Here is a 20,605-nt window from a genome sequence, read left to right as displayed (position 1 = left end):
CGTGAGGACATAAGCCTGAGATGAAAGAACTTCTACCAAGATTGGCACCTGTATGCGCCCAGTGAACAAACCCTAAGAGGAATTGAGAACTGGAATCTTCTGTACTCAATCTATTTTATACATTGGCTTGCTTCTGCAAACCTATGAATCTGCCATTTTACAACAAGGACCAAACACTTCTCAGCTCCCCAAAGCCCTGGAGGAGACTGAAGTCCCTTTTTGTATTCCTAGTCCATTTAAATATATATCAGTGGTGTCTCTTGAAGATATGAGTTAAGAAAACATCTGACTTCAGATATGCCAAAGACAACAGTCCAGAGAAGCAGAAATGGATTCTGTCACTATCATTTAGCCTCCAGATGCCACTAGAGAGATGACCATGGGGTTCTAGCATTTTCAAGTTGGCTTGGAGCCCAGAAAGCCTCAAAGAAGGAGGAGGCAGAGAGGATGGAAAGGGAGAGGGACCCAGGGACCCAATATGGGGAGGGAAGGCAAGAGCTATCTCTTGAGCACTTCTGCCTGCTGCAAGGTTCCATGGTCATCGTTTTGTGGTTGGGTTGAAGTCCACGAGGTACATGAAACCAATTGCAGTTCTTGATGCCATTTAGGTTGGATCCACAGGTCTGGCTCTATGGGTACACTTGACATTGCTATTTTTTGCCTCCCTGTACAGAAAGCTCTCTTCCCTTGATCTCATGAAGCCTGGTAATGAGGGATGGATACAGGTGCTGCTATCTCCCATCTTCCAAATGAAAAAAAAAAGACACAATAGGTGGAGCCTTTGCTCATAGCTGAACCAGCCGGGGCTGGGAGTGGACTCCTGGTCCGCTGACTTCACGGGTCTCCTAAGTCTGGCCAGCAGAACAGGAATTATTGTCAAGCCTGGGTTCATCCTGCTGGAATGTTAGTGTGAAAAAAGATGGCCATAGGCTGGGAGCACTGGTTTGGAGTCAGAAGGCTTAGGGTAAAGTCCTAGCTCCCCAGCCTCCCCATTGTGGGCCTTGGTTTCTTCATTTTTAAAATGGAGGGTTATATATATATATATATACACACATACTGACAAAAGGATAGAAGAATATATATATATACTGTATATACTATATATAATATATAGTTATATATAGTTATATATAATATATATACATTATGTATATATACACATATATACATATATACTATATATAGTATATTATATAATATATATACACATATATACAGTATATACAGTATATATACCACACACACATATATATACAACCCTCCATATATATATAATTATGTATATATAACTATATAGTTATATATATAGTTATATATATTATATATTATATATAATATATGTATATATATAATATATACAGTATGTATTATATACTGTATATATGGCATATACTGTATATATGTATATATACTGTATATATACTGTATATATATTATATATATTAAATATATCATATATATAATAATATATACTGTTATATATATAACATAGAGAACAAGAATATATATACTGTATATACTGAATATATATACACATATATAATATAATATATAATATATAACTATATATATAACTATATAGTTATATATACATAATTATATATATATGGAGGGTCATATATATGTGTGTGTGTATAGTATGTGTATACTATATGTATACTATATATACACTATATACATATATGTATATACATATACAGTATATACACACACATATATACACATATATACATATATACACACATATACATATATACAGTATATACACATATATACATATATACAGTATATACCATATATACATTATATAATATACACTGTATATATATTATATATACATATATTATATATAATATATAATATATATAACTATATATATAACTATATAGTTATATATACGTAATTATATATATGGAGGGTTGTATATATACGTGTGTGTATAGTATTTGTATACTATATGTAAACTATATACATACTATATATACATATATGTATATACATATACAGTATATACTGTATATATACAGTATATACCATATATACTGTATATATATTATATACATATATTATATATAATATATATTATATATAACATATATAACTATATAGTTATATATACATAATTATATATATATAAGGAGGGTTGTATATATGTGTGTGTGTGTGTGTGTGTGTGTGTATACATAGCTTTAAGTCTCCTTACAGTTTTCAGTTCTGGGACCACAGCATCCTGTTTCAATGCTCATTCTTTCATCCTCCAACCTTCATTTTGCCATTATCCCATCTGAACTTTAAGGAGACAGGGATTTTTCTTCCTTTCAAAGCTCTTTTAAAAAAAATTTTTTTTAATTAATTTAATTACTTTTTTAATTTTTAAAAATTTTTCATTTCTTTTCAGTGTAACAGTATTCATTGTTTTTGCACCACACCCAGTGCTCCATGCAATCTGTGCCCTCCTAATACCCACCACCTGGTTCCCCCAACCTCCCCCACCCCCCTTCAAAACCCTCAGGTTGTTTTTCAGAGTCCATAGTCTCTCATGGTTCACCTCCCCTTCCAATTTCCCTCAACTCCCTTTTAAAGACTTCCATTTGCATTCTTTTTCTCAACCCCGTGAGCCAGACTATTTTGTCAAATACCTTCCGCAGAAGCATTTAGCTCTTTCTTTCAGCACTACTTAGAAGCAGCTATTGAAAAGTCTTGAACTGTGCCGACAGGCACCAGGGGAGACCTGTTGATTAGTGAAGAAGAGAGTCTGCTTCCAAGCCTCCTCTCAGGATGAGAGTAGGTAAAGAATGTCACTAAAACCGCCATGGGTAAGTGACAGCTTTCCTTTTGAGAACGCCTTTAAAACTTGCAAGAGACATCAGCAGCCTTTGGGAATGGCCTTAAGCTTTGACAGATGTTATCATTTTGGCTGGCATTCTGAATCCCTGGGGGCGGCGCGCTTCTTGTCTGGCATTTCAAGAGATTGCAAAAAGTATTCTCCCCCACCCTTCCCCACTGGGAATTGGTAAACAATTCTACCAGCCTTATTTTCTTTTAAAATTGATAGCAGAGCTGTTGCTAATAGAGCTAACAGAGCCCCTTTAATTAAGCACCAAGTGATTGTTTAGCCTAGCTCTGATAGCGTGAGATGCTTTTCCTCACAGCCAGACAGCGCCACGGTGAGAGGCATGGGAAATGCTGATTCTATGGGGGTGGGGGGTGGGGGTGGGGTGGGGTGGGGTGGGGTGGGGTGGGTTTCTAGTTTTGTTTCCTTTGACTCCTCCCGTTTCCATTTTTTTTTTTTTTCTCAATCTGTTCACTTAGGAATGGTACAGCCTTTCTCTAGTTTCCTTGTCCCTCCTGACCTTTCACCACCCACCTCCCACCCTAACCCCTTGAACCTGGTGCACAGCTGCATTTTCTAATCGTTTGCACGGGAGAATCTCGACAGTGGCTTCCTCCCCAAGGGCCACGGAAAACATCTGGGCACATTGTCTGCAAGTGACAAAAGAAGGAATTTGGCAAACCGGGAAGACAAGGTAGCCAATTTGAAGGAGAATGTGATGCCGATCAGGGTAAGAGGGCTTCTTAATTTGATACTGAGATTCCTCCCTTGCTCCTCTCCCACCTTGGATGAAACTCTAATATTTTGGTTTGAAAAGATAATTTTTTCTTAGAAATCAGTTATGTGGGCCCTTTACAAAGGAAACTGATTTCAGTGTCAGCCTGGAAAGAACTCGCTCAAGAGTTTGGAGAGTAAGGGCATCTGAAAGAATAGGAATAATTAGGTATCCGAGCCTTCTGCTGAGGTGGATATATATAGCAAGTGAGAACAGAAGGTGAGTACAGGGATGATAGTTCTCTAGAAATCTTAGGCACTCAAGGCTTGGAGAACTAGTTTCAATGCATTTATTGGTAGTTTACTTGATTTTGTTTAAAAGCAAAACAAACTTTAAAAATCTCTATCACTAATTATTACTCAGACCCTGAAGGCCTTTCTAATAAACATTTCCTCCAAGTGGGCTTTGGTTCCACTAAGTCAAATTCAGCCCCTGATTAACGATAGGCTTTATATTCATTTCGAATCCTAATACCTGGACAATCTGATCAATCATAGCACCTACCCAGCAGACTTTCGAGAAACAAGAGAAAAATCCCAGAACTCACTGATTGGCAGCCCATCCCACTGGGCAGCTCCATCTTGTAGGGCCCTACGTTGGTCAGGCCAAGTGTGTAAGGACTGCACCCATGGTAGCCTCCTCTACAGAGAAGAAACAGTGAGAAGATGAGGTTAAGTTCATTCTTCTTCAACTCAGTAGAACACCATTGACGTGCAACTCCAGTGATTGCTAAGAAATCTTCTAAGGCTCTACCAGGAGAATTTACTTATTTGTCTTTTCTCCCGGGGTCAGAGATCTGAAATGGTGAAACGAAGCTTTGGAGAACATCTGGGCAGGAACTCTGACCTTAACCGATGCCCTACTGGATTCCTCTACAGTAATGAGACCCATCTTTTGGCAACATGCCAGAGATTAGATAACTAATGAGCATTAGTCTTCAAGGTAGTCACCTTGAGAAGCCAAGTATTAGTTCCTGAGATGTGGCTGCTGCACAAATGCCTCAGAAGCCACTTTATTTGGCATATAAAGATCACAGGTTTTGTTTCTTTTTGAACCCAAGACTATCATATTTTGTCCATATCATCCTCATCACCAGTCTTGGCTTCAAAGGGGTTTAGATGGTTCCCCAAATCAAAATCACCCTGACATGAGGATTTACAACTATTAAGACCATTCAAAAGGATGGCCATCTATCTTGAAGGAGGAGACATGAACGTGTGTTGAACCCCAGTAACACATGACTGTTGAATAAATCAACACTTACCTGGACATGTATATTCTGGGATGTTTATTTGGGTAAAACATCAATCGCTTTTTTTTTTCTTGCCGTGTTTCTTTGTTAACAAATGTTTCCTTAGTTACTACATGTGCGTTTTATATGGAATATGCAGTATTGGACATGCTGTGGTATTCAATCTTCTTTTGAACGGAGACAGAAATAATGGCCAGACAGGTGACAGAGCGGGACTACCTCTTCATTCCACCTACTTTGAGTATAAGTTGCTCTTTGACATAAACCTTATTATAAGAGCCGTTTCAATGTGCTGTATAAAATTACCCAGAGAACACAACTGCAAACAAAATTCTTAATTTTCTATTATTTTAATGCTAGTAGAGCTGCCAAGGGTTTATAATGAAGTTATTAAATTATCAGTTTTCAAAAGTCACCCAAAGAAGGAGAAATATACAGGTTAAATATACATCCTCTGTACTTAAAGAGAATAAAGTTAAAGCCATGAGCACCTGTGGGTGTTGACCAGTCGTTCACTACTTGGCATTTGTCCTGGTCAATACCATATATTCAAAGTAAAACAAACAAACAAACAAACAAACAAAAAAAACCCTGACATATGACTATCTCTTTAAATTTGTAGGAAGATCTATGACATAACTAGTATTCCAAGCTGTTTGTTAACCCAGTCAGGGACCTCTACCTTAGGGACCCCTACCTTGGATCAGGCCAGTTTAGATGGGTTTAACCAGTCATAAAATTCACTGGACTGATTCTTCCCTAACACGTAAAATTAGAACAATACTCCTGGGGAAGTCCCTTTCCCCTCCAGGCTATGTTTTAAAGATGCCCATTTAGTATTGGAGTAAGTCAATGTTATTGAAGTTGAATATTTTGGGGTGTGATTACCTGAAGGAAATAATGTCTGTGCTGTTTGAGTGTGCTCTGGCCATCAGCATGGCTAGATCATTGGCCTCTGAACCACTATTCACCAAGAAAATGACCTGGAGGGAAACAGAAGACACGTGACTTCATACATTCATTTATTTCCTTATTACCCAATTAATCTGAAATTGCTAAAGACTGTGTGTCCCAGCCTCTAATTATTATTATTATTTTTAAAGATTTTATTTATTTGACAGACAGAGATCACAAGCAGGCAGAGAGGGAAGCATAGAGAGAGGGAGGGAAGCAGGCTCCCTGCTGAGCAGAGAGCCCGATGCGGGGCTCGATCCCAGGACCCTGAGATCATGACCCGAGCCGAAGGCAGAGGCTTTAACCCACTGAGCCACCCAGGCGCCCCCCAGCCTCTAATTATTAAGGCGAGTTCCCTGTAGACAAGCAGTCCCATCCCTGAGTTACTATGTTAACTCTATAGCTTTTCACTGAACAAGCTGCTAAGTGCTAGAGATACAAAAATGGCCAAGGAATCATCCCGATTGTGAAACATTCCAGGCTTTCACTGGCTCTCATCAATGTTCTGCAAAATGCCAAGATGGGGAGACCCGAGGCAGGGTATGGAATGGTTAGTGGGTGAGTGCGTCTGAGGACTGGATTGCTTAGCTCTTGAACTTCAACCACCTGAGTTCTGAAGGCTGGGGCAAGGCAGGTCCCTTGACTCTGCAGCCCCACGGGATGTCCTAGCCTGTCTATTCAGTGTGTGTGAATATTGAAAAAAGAAGCAAATGAAGAAAAAGTGCAGCTCCTCCTGGTTAGAAGAAAAGGGAGAAGTGAGGGCACCTGGGTCCTCCGGGCTCAGGGCCTGCGCCCCTGCTGACGTCCCTACTTCTGCTTCTCCATGAACATGACTGGGCTGCACTTAGGTTGCAGCTGGTCCAGCTTTCTTCAGCTCTATAGCAAATAGGGAATCTAGAGAATACAGAAATTAATCCTAAAAGCCAACCCTGGGTGCTGGGCACTGTTCTAGGTACGACATATATTAGCTCAATGAATCTGGAAATGCAAATCTTGCCCAACTCTTCAACATCTCAGTTCAGTTAAAAAGAGACCTATTCAGTCATTTTGGATGCAGAAAAACCTGTCGTTTAGCAAAACTATCTCAGTGCCTCCTAGGTTGAATGGACTGAATGGGATTTAATTTTAGTAAAAAATGACTCCACTCTGTAAAATGAGCCATGCAAATGACTTTGTAGAGGGGCCCTGGAGCCAAGAGAAGGAACTCCCCTCTCCCCCAGGAACACAGAGGAGAGTGTCCAGGGAGGAGGGCTGGGCTTCTGTGAAGTGACTTTTGCAGACCCATGTCCAAGGACAGGCAGAGGCTGGGAGGTGATGTGTGAACATTGGCTGGCTTCACCAGTGATTCTTAAGTCCTGTCTTTTTGATGCTTTTCAGATATGGCTATTAGCTCACTATTTCAGAGGCTCAAAGCATGGACCAGATTCCCTGTTCATATTCCTGCTTCCCTGGGATCATGAGACTCCTGTTCCTTTGAAGAGCACCGTACCTTTAGAGGCTCAGGAAGAAGTGCCGAAAGCTTCTCTGCGAACTCGTGGATTGGAGAGTGGAAGAAGAGGGAACTTGTGTGCCACAGGCGGCCCAGCTGCTTTTGCGCCACTGCGTTTACCTTCCTGGAGCAACAGGAGAGCAGAGTTCCCCATGCTTCCGGTGGCCATGTTCCCCCCAACACGCAACACTGGCCATTGAGCCCAAACATGGGGCTACTTCTCAAATAGTTTCAAGAGGCTCGTTTCATCCACACATGGGAAGAACTCTAACCAGCAGAGCTGGTTAACTAGTAGAGCTGTCTGGCAATGGGATGGGTGGCCTTGAAAGGTTGTGGGTTCTTCACCAAGGGAGGTGTTCCAAAGGAGACCAGATGACAATCTTGCAGGGATTGTAGAAAAGAAATTCCTACTTAAAGACATAGACTCTCTTTTAATTAGGTTTCCTTATTAAATACCCTTTGAACAGTTTGGAAACTAGAGATGACTAGGTGTAAGATGAGTGTCTTTTCATTTACTCTTCTAAAGAGTTATAGATCCATCATGCACGTGTATATAAGGACCACATTTCTTTCTTCAAAGGAGAGTCAAGTATCTGATTCCTAATAGTGGTCAATGTTGATGGACATTTTGTGACTCTGAAACCATACTCTGTCAAGGATGAGAGGGCTCATGTTGAGGGTATGTAGGACCTGACTAGGAATGCCTTGAAGAGATAGGCCAGGATGTTTGAACTTGATCTAAAGGACAGCAATGACTAGAGTTAACACACCAGTTCTATTTGTTAGTAATAGTTGTTCACACATACACACACACACAAGTTCGGGGCTAAATAAATAAATAAATAATGAAGAATTAAAAAAAAAATAATTTGAGAAATACCGGATCAGACAGATTTCTTTACTGTAGGACTTGCCAGTGCCTTTGTTAGCCAAATACCCACTGTTTCTTCCCAGGAGGGAGATAGAGTTTAAAGTATTTTTAAAGCTTATTTTTTCATGGGATGCTTTACCAACTGACCTCTCCTGAAATTGGGGTTCCATGACTCTAGAAAATTGCAGAGTATCAATAAACTCTTAAACAGAAGAGGTAATTGATAAAAGTGTTGTTCACCAAAATAAACATGTGAGCCATATGAGGGTAGGATGGATAGGGGAAGGCTGGTAATGGTGAGGCCAGCCAGGAGGGCAAGGTGGCCTTCCAGGTGTGGGAGGAGGAAAACAACTCGGAGGCTGGGAATTAGTGGGGTACCTGTGGAAATTAGTGGGGGAATTAGTGGGAATTAGTGGGGGGGGGCTAGTGGGAGAGGCATTTCAGCAGAGGGAAAGCTAGACCTTGGAATCAGGTGGGCTAAGGGGAGTGAAAGGCAGGGACGAGTCAAAGATGACCTCATCATTCTTGCCTGTAATGTTGGGGAAACTCCAGGATTAGTCAAGAGATGCAGCCAGTGGCTGCCAGCTCCCGGCAGAGGACGGTTGCAGATTGGGAGGCTCATGTGTGTGCCTTGAATAAATGAATACGCAAGTAGGAACAGTATAGTGGAGGGTATGATGGGTTTGGCCTTGGTAAGGCTGAACTTCAGCTGATGGTGGACTATCATGGAGAGGGGTGGGGATGTCCTAGAAATGTGGGGCATCCTGATGCCCACTCTGGGTTTATTGGAATTATAATAGTAGCTTGGTGAGGGGTCAAGGTGGAAGAGACAGAGTTGGGAAAGGCTGCGGAAAGGGTCACTCACTGACCAGGAACGGCCTCATTCTGTGGGGAAAATAATAAGGCATGAGGAGGTTATAGAGAGAAGATCAGAAGGCTAAGGAAAGGGTCAGGGGATCAGAGGGCAAGCTGCAGGGTCAGAGGGAGATCAGGAGAAGCACAAAGGTCATGATCACCATTGAGTGGTCGACTACCAGGGACAACATCTAACATTATTAATGAAATCAAAATTTTTCTCTCCTTTGTTTTTCTTTCCTTCTTCCATGTGTGCTTATCACATATTTTAGACTGCCTCTGAATTTTATTTTACAAGCTCCTTTGGACCTCACATGGGATGAGTGCCTCCCGGAGACAGAGGCAGGAAGGAGAGGGCTGTGGGAGGAAGAGGTGAGCCTAGACCCTGGAGGGAAAACTCGCTCCTCCCACCTGACAGCTGCTGGAGGGGAAGACCTTCACTCCTACTTTGACAGAAGGACCCAAACTTACTCAGTCGATTTCAGCTTGCTGCTGTATTCTGGTCTTACTTGAAGTGAGCTTTGTTGGACGGATGATTAAAGGCAAGAGCGAATAGGCAGGAAAATGAGAGAGTGGCATCAAAAATAAAAGAACCATAGAAGAACCTGCCCAGGGTATTTGTGTGGGTGGGTTGATGACAGGGTCCAGAGAATCCCAGGATTAACGGATCCGCGCATTTCTAATGTAAATGTCCAGCCCTGATTACTCCTCTCTTAGCATCCTTTCTTTCCTCATTCATCCATCCATCTGTGAGAGGTGAGGAAGATCCTTAGGCTAGAAGTGATTTCTCGTTTCATCATCCCACACCCGACACCCAGCCGCCCCACAGGTTTACGAGAACTGCTTGCCTTTCCCTCAGTACTTTGCCTCTCTCTGGAAAGCTGTCACTAGTGAGGACAAGCACACACATACACAACCACATTCCAGTCACGCCTCATGGCATGAGAATGAATAAATCTTGCATTGTCGAGAAAACCAAAAGGGCAGTGTTAAGATTTTTTGGTTACCCAGGAAATAGGGAGCACGGTGGCCATAAACCAGATATGCCTAAGGAGAGAGAATTCGTAACCAGAGTTCTGAATCACTAACGTGATTATTAGCCTGGTCTCCGTATATTCTTCAGGAGTGAAAATGCCAGAATTTTAAGGATACTCACGGGTGGCAGTGACCGACACTGACAGTGACAATCCCAGAAAAGAAATCCAGGTATCTGTTTCCCTCATAATCAAACAGCCATTCCATGTGACCCTGGTGAAGCAACAAAGGCTTCGGGAAATACGCCGTGGACATGGGAGCGAGGTGTTGACTGTGGATCTCCAGGACACGTTCATAGGCGAGGGACTGTAGATAGACAAGATTTAAGGGTTTAAGATCTTTTTTTTCCTCACCTTCACGTTTCTTACAAGATCAACAGCAGGGCCTAATGCAGTGTCTTGCCTCTCTGCTCACCGAGCATAGGCTGCCATCCTGTGCACACACCTGGGGGTATTTGCCCCACATCCTCCTTGCCCAAGGTCCTTCCTTCCTCTCCAGTACAGGAAATTATTAATGTGGCCCTTTGATACCTTTCTAGATCAAATATGAAGAAGGAGGCTGAAATTTTCTACCTTTCAGTGGAAAGCCTTGTCTTTGAATTCATGTTAGCTGTAGAAAAAAAATATAAGGATTTTAGAAGTAAATGTCTGTGGTAATGTTCCTCCCTCCCTCCCTCCCTTCCTTCCTCCCTTTCTCTCTCTCTCTCTCTCTCTTTTTTTCTCCCTTCCTTCCATTCCTTCCTTTTTTCCTGCAGTTTTTTTTTTAAAGATTTTATTTATTTATTCATGAAAGACAGAGAGAGAGAGAGGGAAGCAGAGGCAGAGAGAGAAGCAGGTACCCAGCAGAGCAGTGAGCCTGATGAAAGACTTAATCGCAAGACCCTGCGATCATGACCTGAGCTGAAGGCAGATGCTTAACCATCTGAGCCACCCAGGGGCCCAGTTTTTTTTTTTTTTTTTTTTTCCTTTTTGAATGAAAAGAAAGTGAAGTGCTGGTGGTGTTCATGTCTTTACCAAACTTTCTCCTATCTTTCTCTTCTTGATGGGTACCTCCTGACTATTGACTCTACAATTTCTAACCTATGAGTATTATGTAGAATAAAGCAGATGGAAAGGAAGAAAGGGAGGAAGGGAGGGAGAGAGGGAAAAAGGAAGTTAGAGAGGGAAAGAGGGAGGGAGGGAGAAAGAAAGAGAAGCCCAATATTTCTTAGTCTGAGAGCAAAATTACAATTTTATATTTTGGACAGAAGGACTCCTGAAGGTCAGATCATGCATTGCTGTATGAGAGTCAAAACAACATTTTACTTATTTTTAAATTTTTTACCTTTTTAAAGATTTTTAAAATTTATTTATTGGTCAGAGAGACAGCAAGAGAGGGCACACAAGCAGGGGGAGTGGGAGAGGGAGAAGCAGGCTTCCCACAGCCCGATGTGGGGCGTGATCCCCGGACCCTGGGATCATGACCCGAGCCAAAGGTAGATGCTTAACGACCGAGCCACCCAGGCACCCCTCAAAACAACATTTTAGAAAGAAAATGTGTAATATCACCTTTGTGATATATGTCTTTGTGTGTGTCTATCTATACTTATATCCCTGTGACAAATAGAAATAGTCTCCTTCTTGCAGTCTCGGTCTGTCTCCACTGTGTCCTGCACATGCGCAATTCACACAACATCACTGAATGGAGTAAGAGGGTTCAGACCCTCCCAGTGACTTAGGGGATAGAATATCTAGGATGTGAGGGCTCAGTAGCAGGCAGGGCCATCTGTCTGTCTTTTTTGAGAAAACAATTAATTTAGCCCTTTCAAGAAGAACCACTTCCTTGGGTTTTCCTAACATTCTGACTCTTACCTGGTATTTTTCAGGTGTGAAGTCACAGGGAGGCATTCTGTGTTTTGTATGAAGATCAAGCTTGGTCACAGATGTCCGGAAAGCACCTATTAAAGGTGAAGTGAGTTAGGGTCCTCGATTAAACCTCAAACATGCCTGTTTGGAAAAATCACCTGTATGTGTACACAATCTGAACCAAGATCTGTAGGCAACTTCATTTATTCCTTAGTTTAAAAGAATAATTCAAATCGACATTTAGTTTGGATTTAAAAACTGAGGTATCTCAATAACAAGTTACAGGGAGGAAGAAAAGGAGAGTTTCTTTCAAATCTAGTCCACAAAAGCATGGAGGATATTTGGGGGAAGTCCTCTTTTTTCCCACTGTGGTCCCTCATGAGCTCCTCCACACCCTGCACAAGGGATGACATTTCTCTCTACTGCCACCAAACTTCTGTGCATTCCTGGAATAGATCTTCTTTGTTAATAGAGGCACTTTCTAAGCTTTGAGTGGCATAGTTCCCAAATCCTGGTGGCAATCCCAGTTCCTGATACCAGATTGGACTTCAGTGAATAAGGCATGAGTGGCTGTTGACTATCCTTGTAGAGAATGAGGAGAAACAGGTGTCAAGCAATGTAGTATAATAACAAATACACACAAATAGGTCCAGAAGACAAAAACCTTCCTCCAAAACTCAACACAAAGACCATGACAACACAAGACCAGACCATGGCAAAGCAAAGATAAGGTGAGCCAGGGGAACACTTAATATTTGGAGCAAGAAGGGGCCTCAGATTTTTGTTGTTGTTAAAATGCTCACTTTATAGATGAGGAAACCAACCCCAAGTGGTAAATTAATTTGCTTAAGTTCACCAAGCTAGTTAGAGGCAGAACAAGAATGAAACTCCAAATATCTTGCTCCCACCCTACTTCTCTTTTTCTCATTCATTGGCCACCTTCACCTCTCCTTTCCAGCACAGGTTTTGACCTGTCGTTAGCAGGGGGATGGGATAACGGAGTTACAGAATCTCATAGTTTGGAAGAGATGTCTAGAGACCTTGTAAGTACTCTTAGAAAAGAATACTGCTACTTTTGAAGATTCAAGGTCAGTATCAAGATCATTCTACAGGTGGAGAGAGCTGAGAAAATCATGCCTCTTATTCAGCATGAAGGTTTGAATCCATAGATGAGATGTTGGTGTTTTGTGTAGTGATGAAGTCACAGTCCTGAGCAACACAATGAACATTTGTGTTTTTAAATGAAGCTGGAAAGTAAACAGCTCTGAATATGTTTTTCTTCCAAGAGATCTCATTCACTTTTGTCCCCTAAATAATCACTAATGTCATTAATTTGCTCTTACCTTAACAACAAATGACTTTAGGCTATCCATGTATTAAAATGAGAAAAAAATATAACAGTTTAAGTTTTCTGAGAATTTCACCTTTTGGAAAGCTTTTCATTGTGTATCTCTGCATTAGTTACTCTTTTGAAATGGAAAAAAATATTCTGAGTGTTTCTAAGAATTCAAATTCCCTTCACTCTTTCAGTCCTTTTTTCCTACCTGCACAATTAGAGCTGCCCATTGAGAAGACTCTAAGCTCTCTTGACTCCAAAGCTATAGGGATTATGAAATTTAGTTGGGGGTGGGGCAGAGTTGGGGAGAAGGATTTGATAAAGAAGAGCCCAAATTTCAAACAGTCAAGGCAGGTTTATTCCGTTTTTTTTTCACCAGACTGATAGGAATGTAATAGTGGAGTGAGGGATACAAATAAAATACACAAAATCCTGTTGGAAGGAAGGAAGGAAGGGAGGAAGGGAGGAAGGAAAGTAGGAAGGGAGAAGGAAGGAAGGAAGGAAAGAAGAGGAAGAGAGGGAAGGAGGGAAAGTGGGAAGGAGGAAAGAAAAAGGAAGGAAGGAGGGAAGGAGGGAAAGTGGGAAAGAGAGGGAAAGAAGGAAGGAAGGAACGGAGGGAGGAGGGAAGGTAAGTGGGAAGGGGGAAGGAAGGAAAGTAGGAGGGAGGGAGGGATTGTGGGAGGGAAAGTGGGAAGGAGGAAAGAAAGAAGGGAAAAAGGAAAAAAAGGAAGAAAGGAAGGATCGAAGGCAGGAAAGTGGGAAGGGGGAAGGAAGGAAGATAGGAGGGAGGGAGGGAGGAAGGAGGGAAGGAGGGGAAGTGGGAAGGAGGAAGGAAAGAAGGAAGGAAGGGAGAAAAGAAGGAAGGGAGGAAGGAATATTTGGAAAGGAGGAAAGGAGGAAGGAAGCAAGGAGAAAAGGAATTAGTCAATAGTGAAGTCAATCTAGATAACAGCTCGTAAGTCTATTGCCTTTCATAGCTCCCCTCTCACCAAACAACCCCAACTCAAAACTAATAGTAATGATAATAGCTGATGGACATAAAGAAACCAAAGGCTTTTCATTATTTGGTTTTCATTATTTGCTAGAAAAAAATGCAACGTCTAAATATCTGGATATTTGCCTGCATTCTTTGTTCAAAATAGCCTCTGTTTTGATGATGACACAAGAGTTGAGGGTTAATAAACTTCCGGGTTCTGGGAGATTGTGGGTGAGCACAATACACACATGGGGGCTATGTGTGTGGGGGGGTGGGGGGGAGACAGACCCAAGAGAGGTGGGGGAAGGGATAACTGAGATCTGGGGTCATAAAATGGAATTGCAATGGAATTGATCTATTTCTGTATAGGCATTTTTGGGGGCTTCTGTGTTGTTTTAACTGATCTAATGTTGCCCTTTTAGGCCTGATGCTAAATACTGATGACAGTTAATGATTTTCATCCAATTCACCAATTTTCTCTCCAGTTCACCTGGACAACCCAAGACATTTAAAGGTGGAATTCTCTTTGGAGAACACCACTGCCATTGTATAAGAAATGCAAATTGTAAATGGGTAGTTGGGTTTAGTTTTCCAGCTACTTAATTCTCACAGAGTTCCACAACAAAGTCACATTAACTTGGTTTTCTTTCCCCAAAGTATCAAAATACTACGATCATAGTATCAAACAGTGAAAATCTGTTGGGGCAAGATAAGGGAGGGAGATCATATTTTGTGAGCATTTGAAAATTCTGGGCAGAAATTCTCTCGTAATAATAAAGAGTTTTCTAACATTCATAACCAATTTTCAATGCAGGGGGTATTTAATAAGATATTCCTACCCTTTCAAATAAAAAAGGTATAAATTATTTTGTAATACACAATGAACATAATTTGCAGAACATTAAGGTGATTTATTAAAATGCTAACTATGCCTTATTTCTGCATAGCATATTAGGTAACTTTAAAAAAACTTGTCACTCGGGACGCCTGGGTGGTTCAGTCGTTAAGCATCTGTCTTTGGCTCAGGACAGGATCCCAGAGTCCTGGAATCGAGCCCCACATCTGGTTCCCTGCTCAGTGGGAAGCCTGCTTCTCCCTCTCCCACTCCCCCCACTTATGTTCACTCTCTCGCTGTGCCTTTCTCTGTCAAATAAATAAATAAAAATCTAACCCCCACCCCAAACCAAGAAACTTGTCCCTCGAGATATCTCATTTTCATAGAATAGCCAATGAATTAAGAAAGGAAGATCTTATTCACCTAAGGGCCAAGGGAGGGACAGATTACATAAGGGACATTTGCAGTTTCGAGAGACTTTGGTAGGGCTGAGGGCTAGAGAAGCTGTCTCCCACGGAAGCACGTGGAGACCATGTTGAAGTCTGGATGACTGCGGGGCCGTGGTTGGCGGGGGAGAAACGACATGTCGTCTGCTTCCAGACCCAAGAGGGGATCCTTTTCCTTCGTAAACTGTTCCACGTTCTGCAGGAAGTTACAGGGTACACTTGGCATTGAGCTAGAGCACTAGGTCCCTCTGAACTGTGTGCTCTCAGTGACAGGATACTCACATCAGGTGCCTGCCTCCCACCAGTGAGGCCAGGGGGTGGGCACAAGACCTCCAAAGGATGAACAAGGTGTCCCCTCTTTAGGATGTGACATCTTGAGCAGATGCCCCGCATTGAGGGGAACGGCTGCAGGCCCTCATCAGAGCCAAGACCTGCTTCCAAGGCTGTTCCTGCAAGGAGGGATGCTATCCTCGCTAGACCCTCCTGCTGTCTCTTCACATCCACTCCTGCCCACCTCCTCACCCTCCCGCTGATTCTTTCAGTTCCCTCCCTCCATATCTTTCCCATCGGGGTCTTTTCCTGAAGCAAGGCAGGGTGGTTGCTGGTGTCCACAAGCAAGAGGTCTGCCCGAATCCAAGGCTGGTGGGTCCATCCCTCCTCTTGGCACTTTTGGGAGCAGGCCTGCCCCTCCTGGACCTTTTCAGGGGTTCAATCAGTTCTGCAGATGGCAGCAAGGACTGCCAGGGGGTGGGAGACCTCCCTTTAGGGTTCATTTTAATACTTTTCTTAGAAAAGACTTTGCAGCAGTCTTGGGAAGTTTCTCAGCTGGAAATGGGCACCGTTTGCCATCCATCTGCCCTCTGGCACACCCTTCCTTGTGGCAAAGTAGGCAGACATGGGAAAATGGTACTTTCAAGCACACAGCACATCTCCCTAGAGACGATATACACTTAACAACTATCATTAGTAAGGAAGAAGGCACCTCAGAGATATTTTTTCTCTTCTTTTATCTTGAAACAAGTTTCTCCTATAACTCTGTGCACATGTTTAGCCCCAAGTGCCCGTGCATATCAGACATAGGCAAGGCTGAGTCCTTGACCCACACGTATATCGTACAGACTATATGCAGGTGTTGTACAAGGATGGTGACATATTTATTTTCGCCTGCCTGGCCACACTTAACACCTGATGATCTCCCCATCTAAACCAGACTCTGCCTCCTTCCTCTCCCATTTTAATTTTCTATCTTCCCACCCTAATTTGGTTTTATTCATCACGTGTATCTCTACTGGGTATTTTCTACATATTTATCTGTTGGTTTGTGCTTTGTCTCCCCTACTGGGATACAAAACAAAACCATGGCTTTTTGCACCCTCCGTGGCTCTGTCCACACGTGGGTCCCTAGTAGGCACTCAGATACTTTGCTTGCTTGTGTATCTTGCACAGAGTGTGTTCCTAAGAAGGGGGTGGCCAATGAGTGTGCGTTGGAATGAACAAACCCAAGCAGGCGTGTATCTAGGTACAATAGGTCAGAAAGTAGAAATAAAGGCCCAGAGTTTCTTGAAAGGGCAGGCAGAGCATGGCGTTCATGTCTATGTGGCCTAAGTTTGCAAGAGGCCTTTCCCTCTGTAGTTTCTCAGTGCAGCTATGTTAAGGAGTACCCAGGACTTGATCAAGAAGATTTTACCTGCAAGCTTCACCTGCTACCACCATCAGCCCAGCTCCGCAAGGGTCAGGGTTAGGTGAGGAAAGGGGAAGGGGGGCAGAGGGCACTCTCTCCTGCTTCATCAGCAGCTGGTATTTGCAACGTAGTATCCTCCTTATGGAGCACAAGATTCTGGGTATAATTCTAGCTCCTTCTCAGAGAATGACAGAGTTAAATGATATTCTGGCAAAATCCCATGACTGAGGAAAAGAGAAGCCCAAATAGGGTTGGAAGAATTGTAGGGAAGGAAGAGCCTGGTGGAATCATTCTGACTTAGAGTCAGACAGACCTGGGTTTAGATCCCAAGTTGTCACTTCTGTGTTTCTCTCTTTGACCAACTTTCTTAATTGCTCTTACTCTTCTGTCTCCTCAGCTGTGAAATTAATAATAATCACTAACAAGTTTGGGTCGAAGACGAAAGGAGATAATCCTCTAAAGCACGAGAAGTATTAAATTTGAAAGAAGAGCGAATGTTGGGAGGATACAAAGCAAATAGGAGAGGAAGAAAGGAGAGAGAAAAGGGAAAGATGAGAAAATGAAGATCACATTGATCATAATGGGGGATGGAGGAGGGTTTCCTGTACCTGATTCGGGCTTGTGAGCACACAGAAACCTGCAGACAGCTGCTTACACTCACGTTCGTGGGAGAGGAATTGCGGAGGAGGTGAGGTTCAGGTAAAATCACGAGCACGGAAGAGAGAATACATAAAGCCACCAATGGCTGGTGACCCCGGGTCTTCTCATACTTTGTGTCCCCGCTGGAGAGAGCGTCTGAGTGGAAGGAGAGGGCTCAGGGTCTAGTCCTAGCTCTTGGGTGTCTCCGAGGAAATGGCTGCACTCCTCTGAGTCTGTTTCCTTGTCATTGCTTGAGGTGATGGTACCACCTCCTGGGGGCATGGCAGGGGGCTTCATGAGGAGGCTTAATGCCTTCCAAAGTCATGGGCCTTGAGTATCTATTTATTGCAGTTAACAGTTAATCATGAATGGCTTTCCTTTTATTTCTCCTTTATAATACAGCTAAGTTACCACATTGTTTTCATTTGGAAATTGTGCATTGTTGGGTTTTATTATCCGTGGATTTCCGTTCAGGCAAGGGGCGGGGTGGGGGTGTAGCAAAATGTTGGGCTCGAACAGGGCAATGGATCTGCCAGGGTGAGGACCGCTGTGCCAGATGGCCTCTCTCCAAGCCCCCACGGTAGGCTTAATCCCAGAGCCCCAGGCAACAAGTTCTGAGCTCAGCCCAGACCCTCTGGCCAACCCTCAGCTGATCCACGTGCCCCTGGTTTCTACTCACGGCTCAAGGAAGGGCACATCTTGAGGATCCTGGAAGAGGAGGTCTGCAGGTACCAAGCTCTCAGCAGGTGTCTCCAGGCTGGAGTCATCCTTCCCAGTCAGAGAGCGAGCCCCTGGCGAAGCAGGTCGGAGGAAGGGCTCCAACTGCTCATGGGCCAGCTGGACTTTGAGTTTAGGATGGAAGGGGAGGAGCTCTGGGGGGAGGGGGGTCCTGGAGTGGTTACTGCCTTCACCTGGGACAAGTCCCAGAGCTCCTAAGGCAGGACCTCAGGGAGAAAAGTTCCCAGTCCGTGCCTTAGGGGAGAGAAAAGAAAAGAAGGTGGAAGAGAGAAAAGAGAAAGAAGGCAGGCAAACAAAGTCAAGGCCTTCTGGAAGAGTTTGGTTAGTTTTCTGTTCCAGCAGTTCGTTGTTAGGAGAAACATCTGTCTGTGAGGGTGGTGGTGGCTGTGGGGGGGAGGGGGAGGTTCCAGAAACAGTTGAAGAGGTCAGAGACTGAGAAATGAGGCGTGTGAACCCGAGAGAGAAAAGGAGGATGTGTACGAAGTGAGTGGATGAAGAAATTGCTGTGGGTATGGAGGGTCTCTGAGGAGAAGGGAACTATGGGAAGAGGGTGCTGTTCTCCGGGGAAGGAGAAGGGGCACAAAATAGCTAGGAAGGCTCTGGACAACGGTGCATCCGAGTAGGGCAAGAAGTTGAGACCTGAGGAGTCAGGGAGCTTTATTCTTATGTTTTAATTTCTAACATTCCCATTTGTCCCTCTTGCATCCCCCACCCCTACTATCTCCATAGGCGACTATTTCACATATTTAATATGTATCTTTCGGTTGGCATGTCTTCTTATAAAACTTGTATTGTGTGGCGTGGTTGTGTTCTCAATTTCTATAAATATGTCCTTTCTCTTTTGCTCAGAGCCATGGTTTTAAGACCCATCCAGGTTGTTCTCGGTACTGGAGCAGACTGAGAGTCAGTGCGCCTGTGTGCGGCAGGGCCTAAGGGGGACAGCGACAAGGGCATTTGGAACTTGTTGGGGGCGGGTCCTGTACGCAGAGCGTATGGGGCCGGAAGAAAGAGGCAGGCTGCTCTGGATTGCTGGAGGGTGGGGGTGGGGTGGGGGGTGGTGGGGGAGGAACAAGGGCTAAGGGGGGGGCTCTAGAAAGCAGCAGAGCTTCCGAGGCTTTTCTTGGGGGCATCCACAGGCCAAGTACATCTCTATATGGTCCTAGAATCTTCCCAGTTTATATAGAGGACTTAACTAGGTTAACTGGATTCTTTCTTAGAGTTTCCACCTCTGAGGTAGACCATACAGAGGGTTCCAACCATACTCTCTCCAGGCAGAGCCTTCGGAACAGTTCTCAGTGTGGGAAAGGTGAGCAGAATGTACATTCTAGGACAAAGGAGGGATGAGGAGCTTCTAAGCGCCGGGGTCCAGCTCTGAGGGCTGCAGGCGGTCCCATCCTCTCCATGACCTCCTGCCACAGTAGTGGGGGCTGGGCACACACCATACAAGGGGATGTCTTGCATCACCCCGCAGGGCGGCCATCTGGCTCTGTCACGTTCTCCACGGACATCTAGGAAACAACATTTTACCCCAAATGCCCAGAGGAGGTGAGGCAGCCAGTCTGTGTGCCTCGGCCAGAGGTGAGGACATGTTGAGTTGCTGAAGTCTGGAGTCTTCAGCTCCACTGGGCTGTGATGGGTTTTGTGCTTGTGAATACTGTAGGCTTCAAGCTCCTTTGACTTAAGATTTTTCTTGGGTCGTCAGCTTAGAGACTGTTGTGGTGAGAGGCACCCAACACCACTGGGGGCTGCCTTGGGTGGGGAAGCCAAACACCGCATGCTCCCTGACTTCAATTGGGAAGTTGCACCTTCATTATTTAAAAGGGAAAACGGGTGCCTGGGTGGCTCAGTCAGTTAAGCATCAAGTTCTTGGTTTTAGTTCAGGCCTCCCTCTCAGCCCTCCTCGGGCTCCCTGCTCAGTAGGGAGTCTGATGCAGAGTCTCTCCTTCTACCCCTCTGCCACTCATGTGTGTGCGGATGCTCTCTCTCTCTCAAATAAATAAATAAATCTTGAAAAACATAAAGGGAAAATCTTTTTTTTAAAGTGAA

The 20,605-nt window shown here is 43.6% G+C and overlaps 1 protein-coding gene across 3 annotated transcripts in view; it reads right to left on the bottom strand.

The window, feature by feature from the left end:
- AGXT2 (alanine--glyoxylate aminotransferase 2) overlaps positions 1–18,642 on the bottom strand; it is a 36,224-nt gene extending 17,582 nt beyond the window's left edge. For all 3 annotated transcript variants that reach the window (XM_080804389.1, XM_080804391.1, XM_080804390.1), the window contains exons 1-7: positions 18,501–18,642; positions 11,915–12,000; positions 10,186–10,370; positions 7,304–7,427; positions 5,749–5,843; positions 4,156–4,249; positions 3,390–3,483 (exon numbers count right to left, since the gene is read on the bottom strand). In XM_080804389.1, the coding sequence (XP_080660515.1) occupies positions 3,390–3,483; positions 4,156–4,249; positions 5,749–5,843; positions 7,304–7,427; positions 10,186–10,370; positions 11,915–12,000; positions 18,501–18,588 (766 nt within the window). In that variant the 5' untranslated portion in view covers positions 18,589–18,642. The remainder of the gene's footprint in view (positions 1–3,389; positions 3,484–4,155; positions 4,250–5,748; positions 5,844–7,303; positions 7,428–10,185; positions 10,371–11,914; positions 12,001–18,500) is intronic.
- Between the last annotated feature and the right edge of the window lie 1,963 nt (positions 18,643–20,605).

Source organism: Martes martes (genome assembly GCF_963455335.1).
Source record: "Martes martes genome assembly, chromosome: 5".
Taxonomy (NCBI): Eukaryota; Metazoa; Chordata; class Mammalia; order Carnivora; family Mustelidae; genus Martes; species Martes martes.
This window is presented reverse-complemented; position numbering and strand designations above follow the sequence as displayed.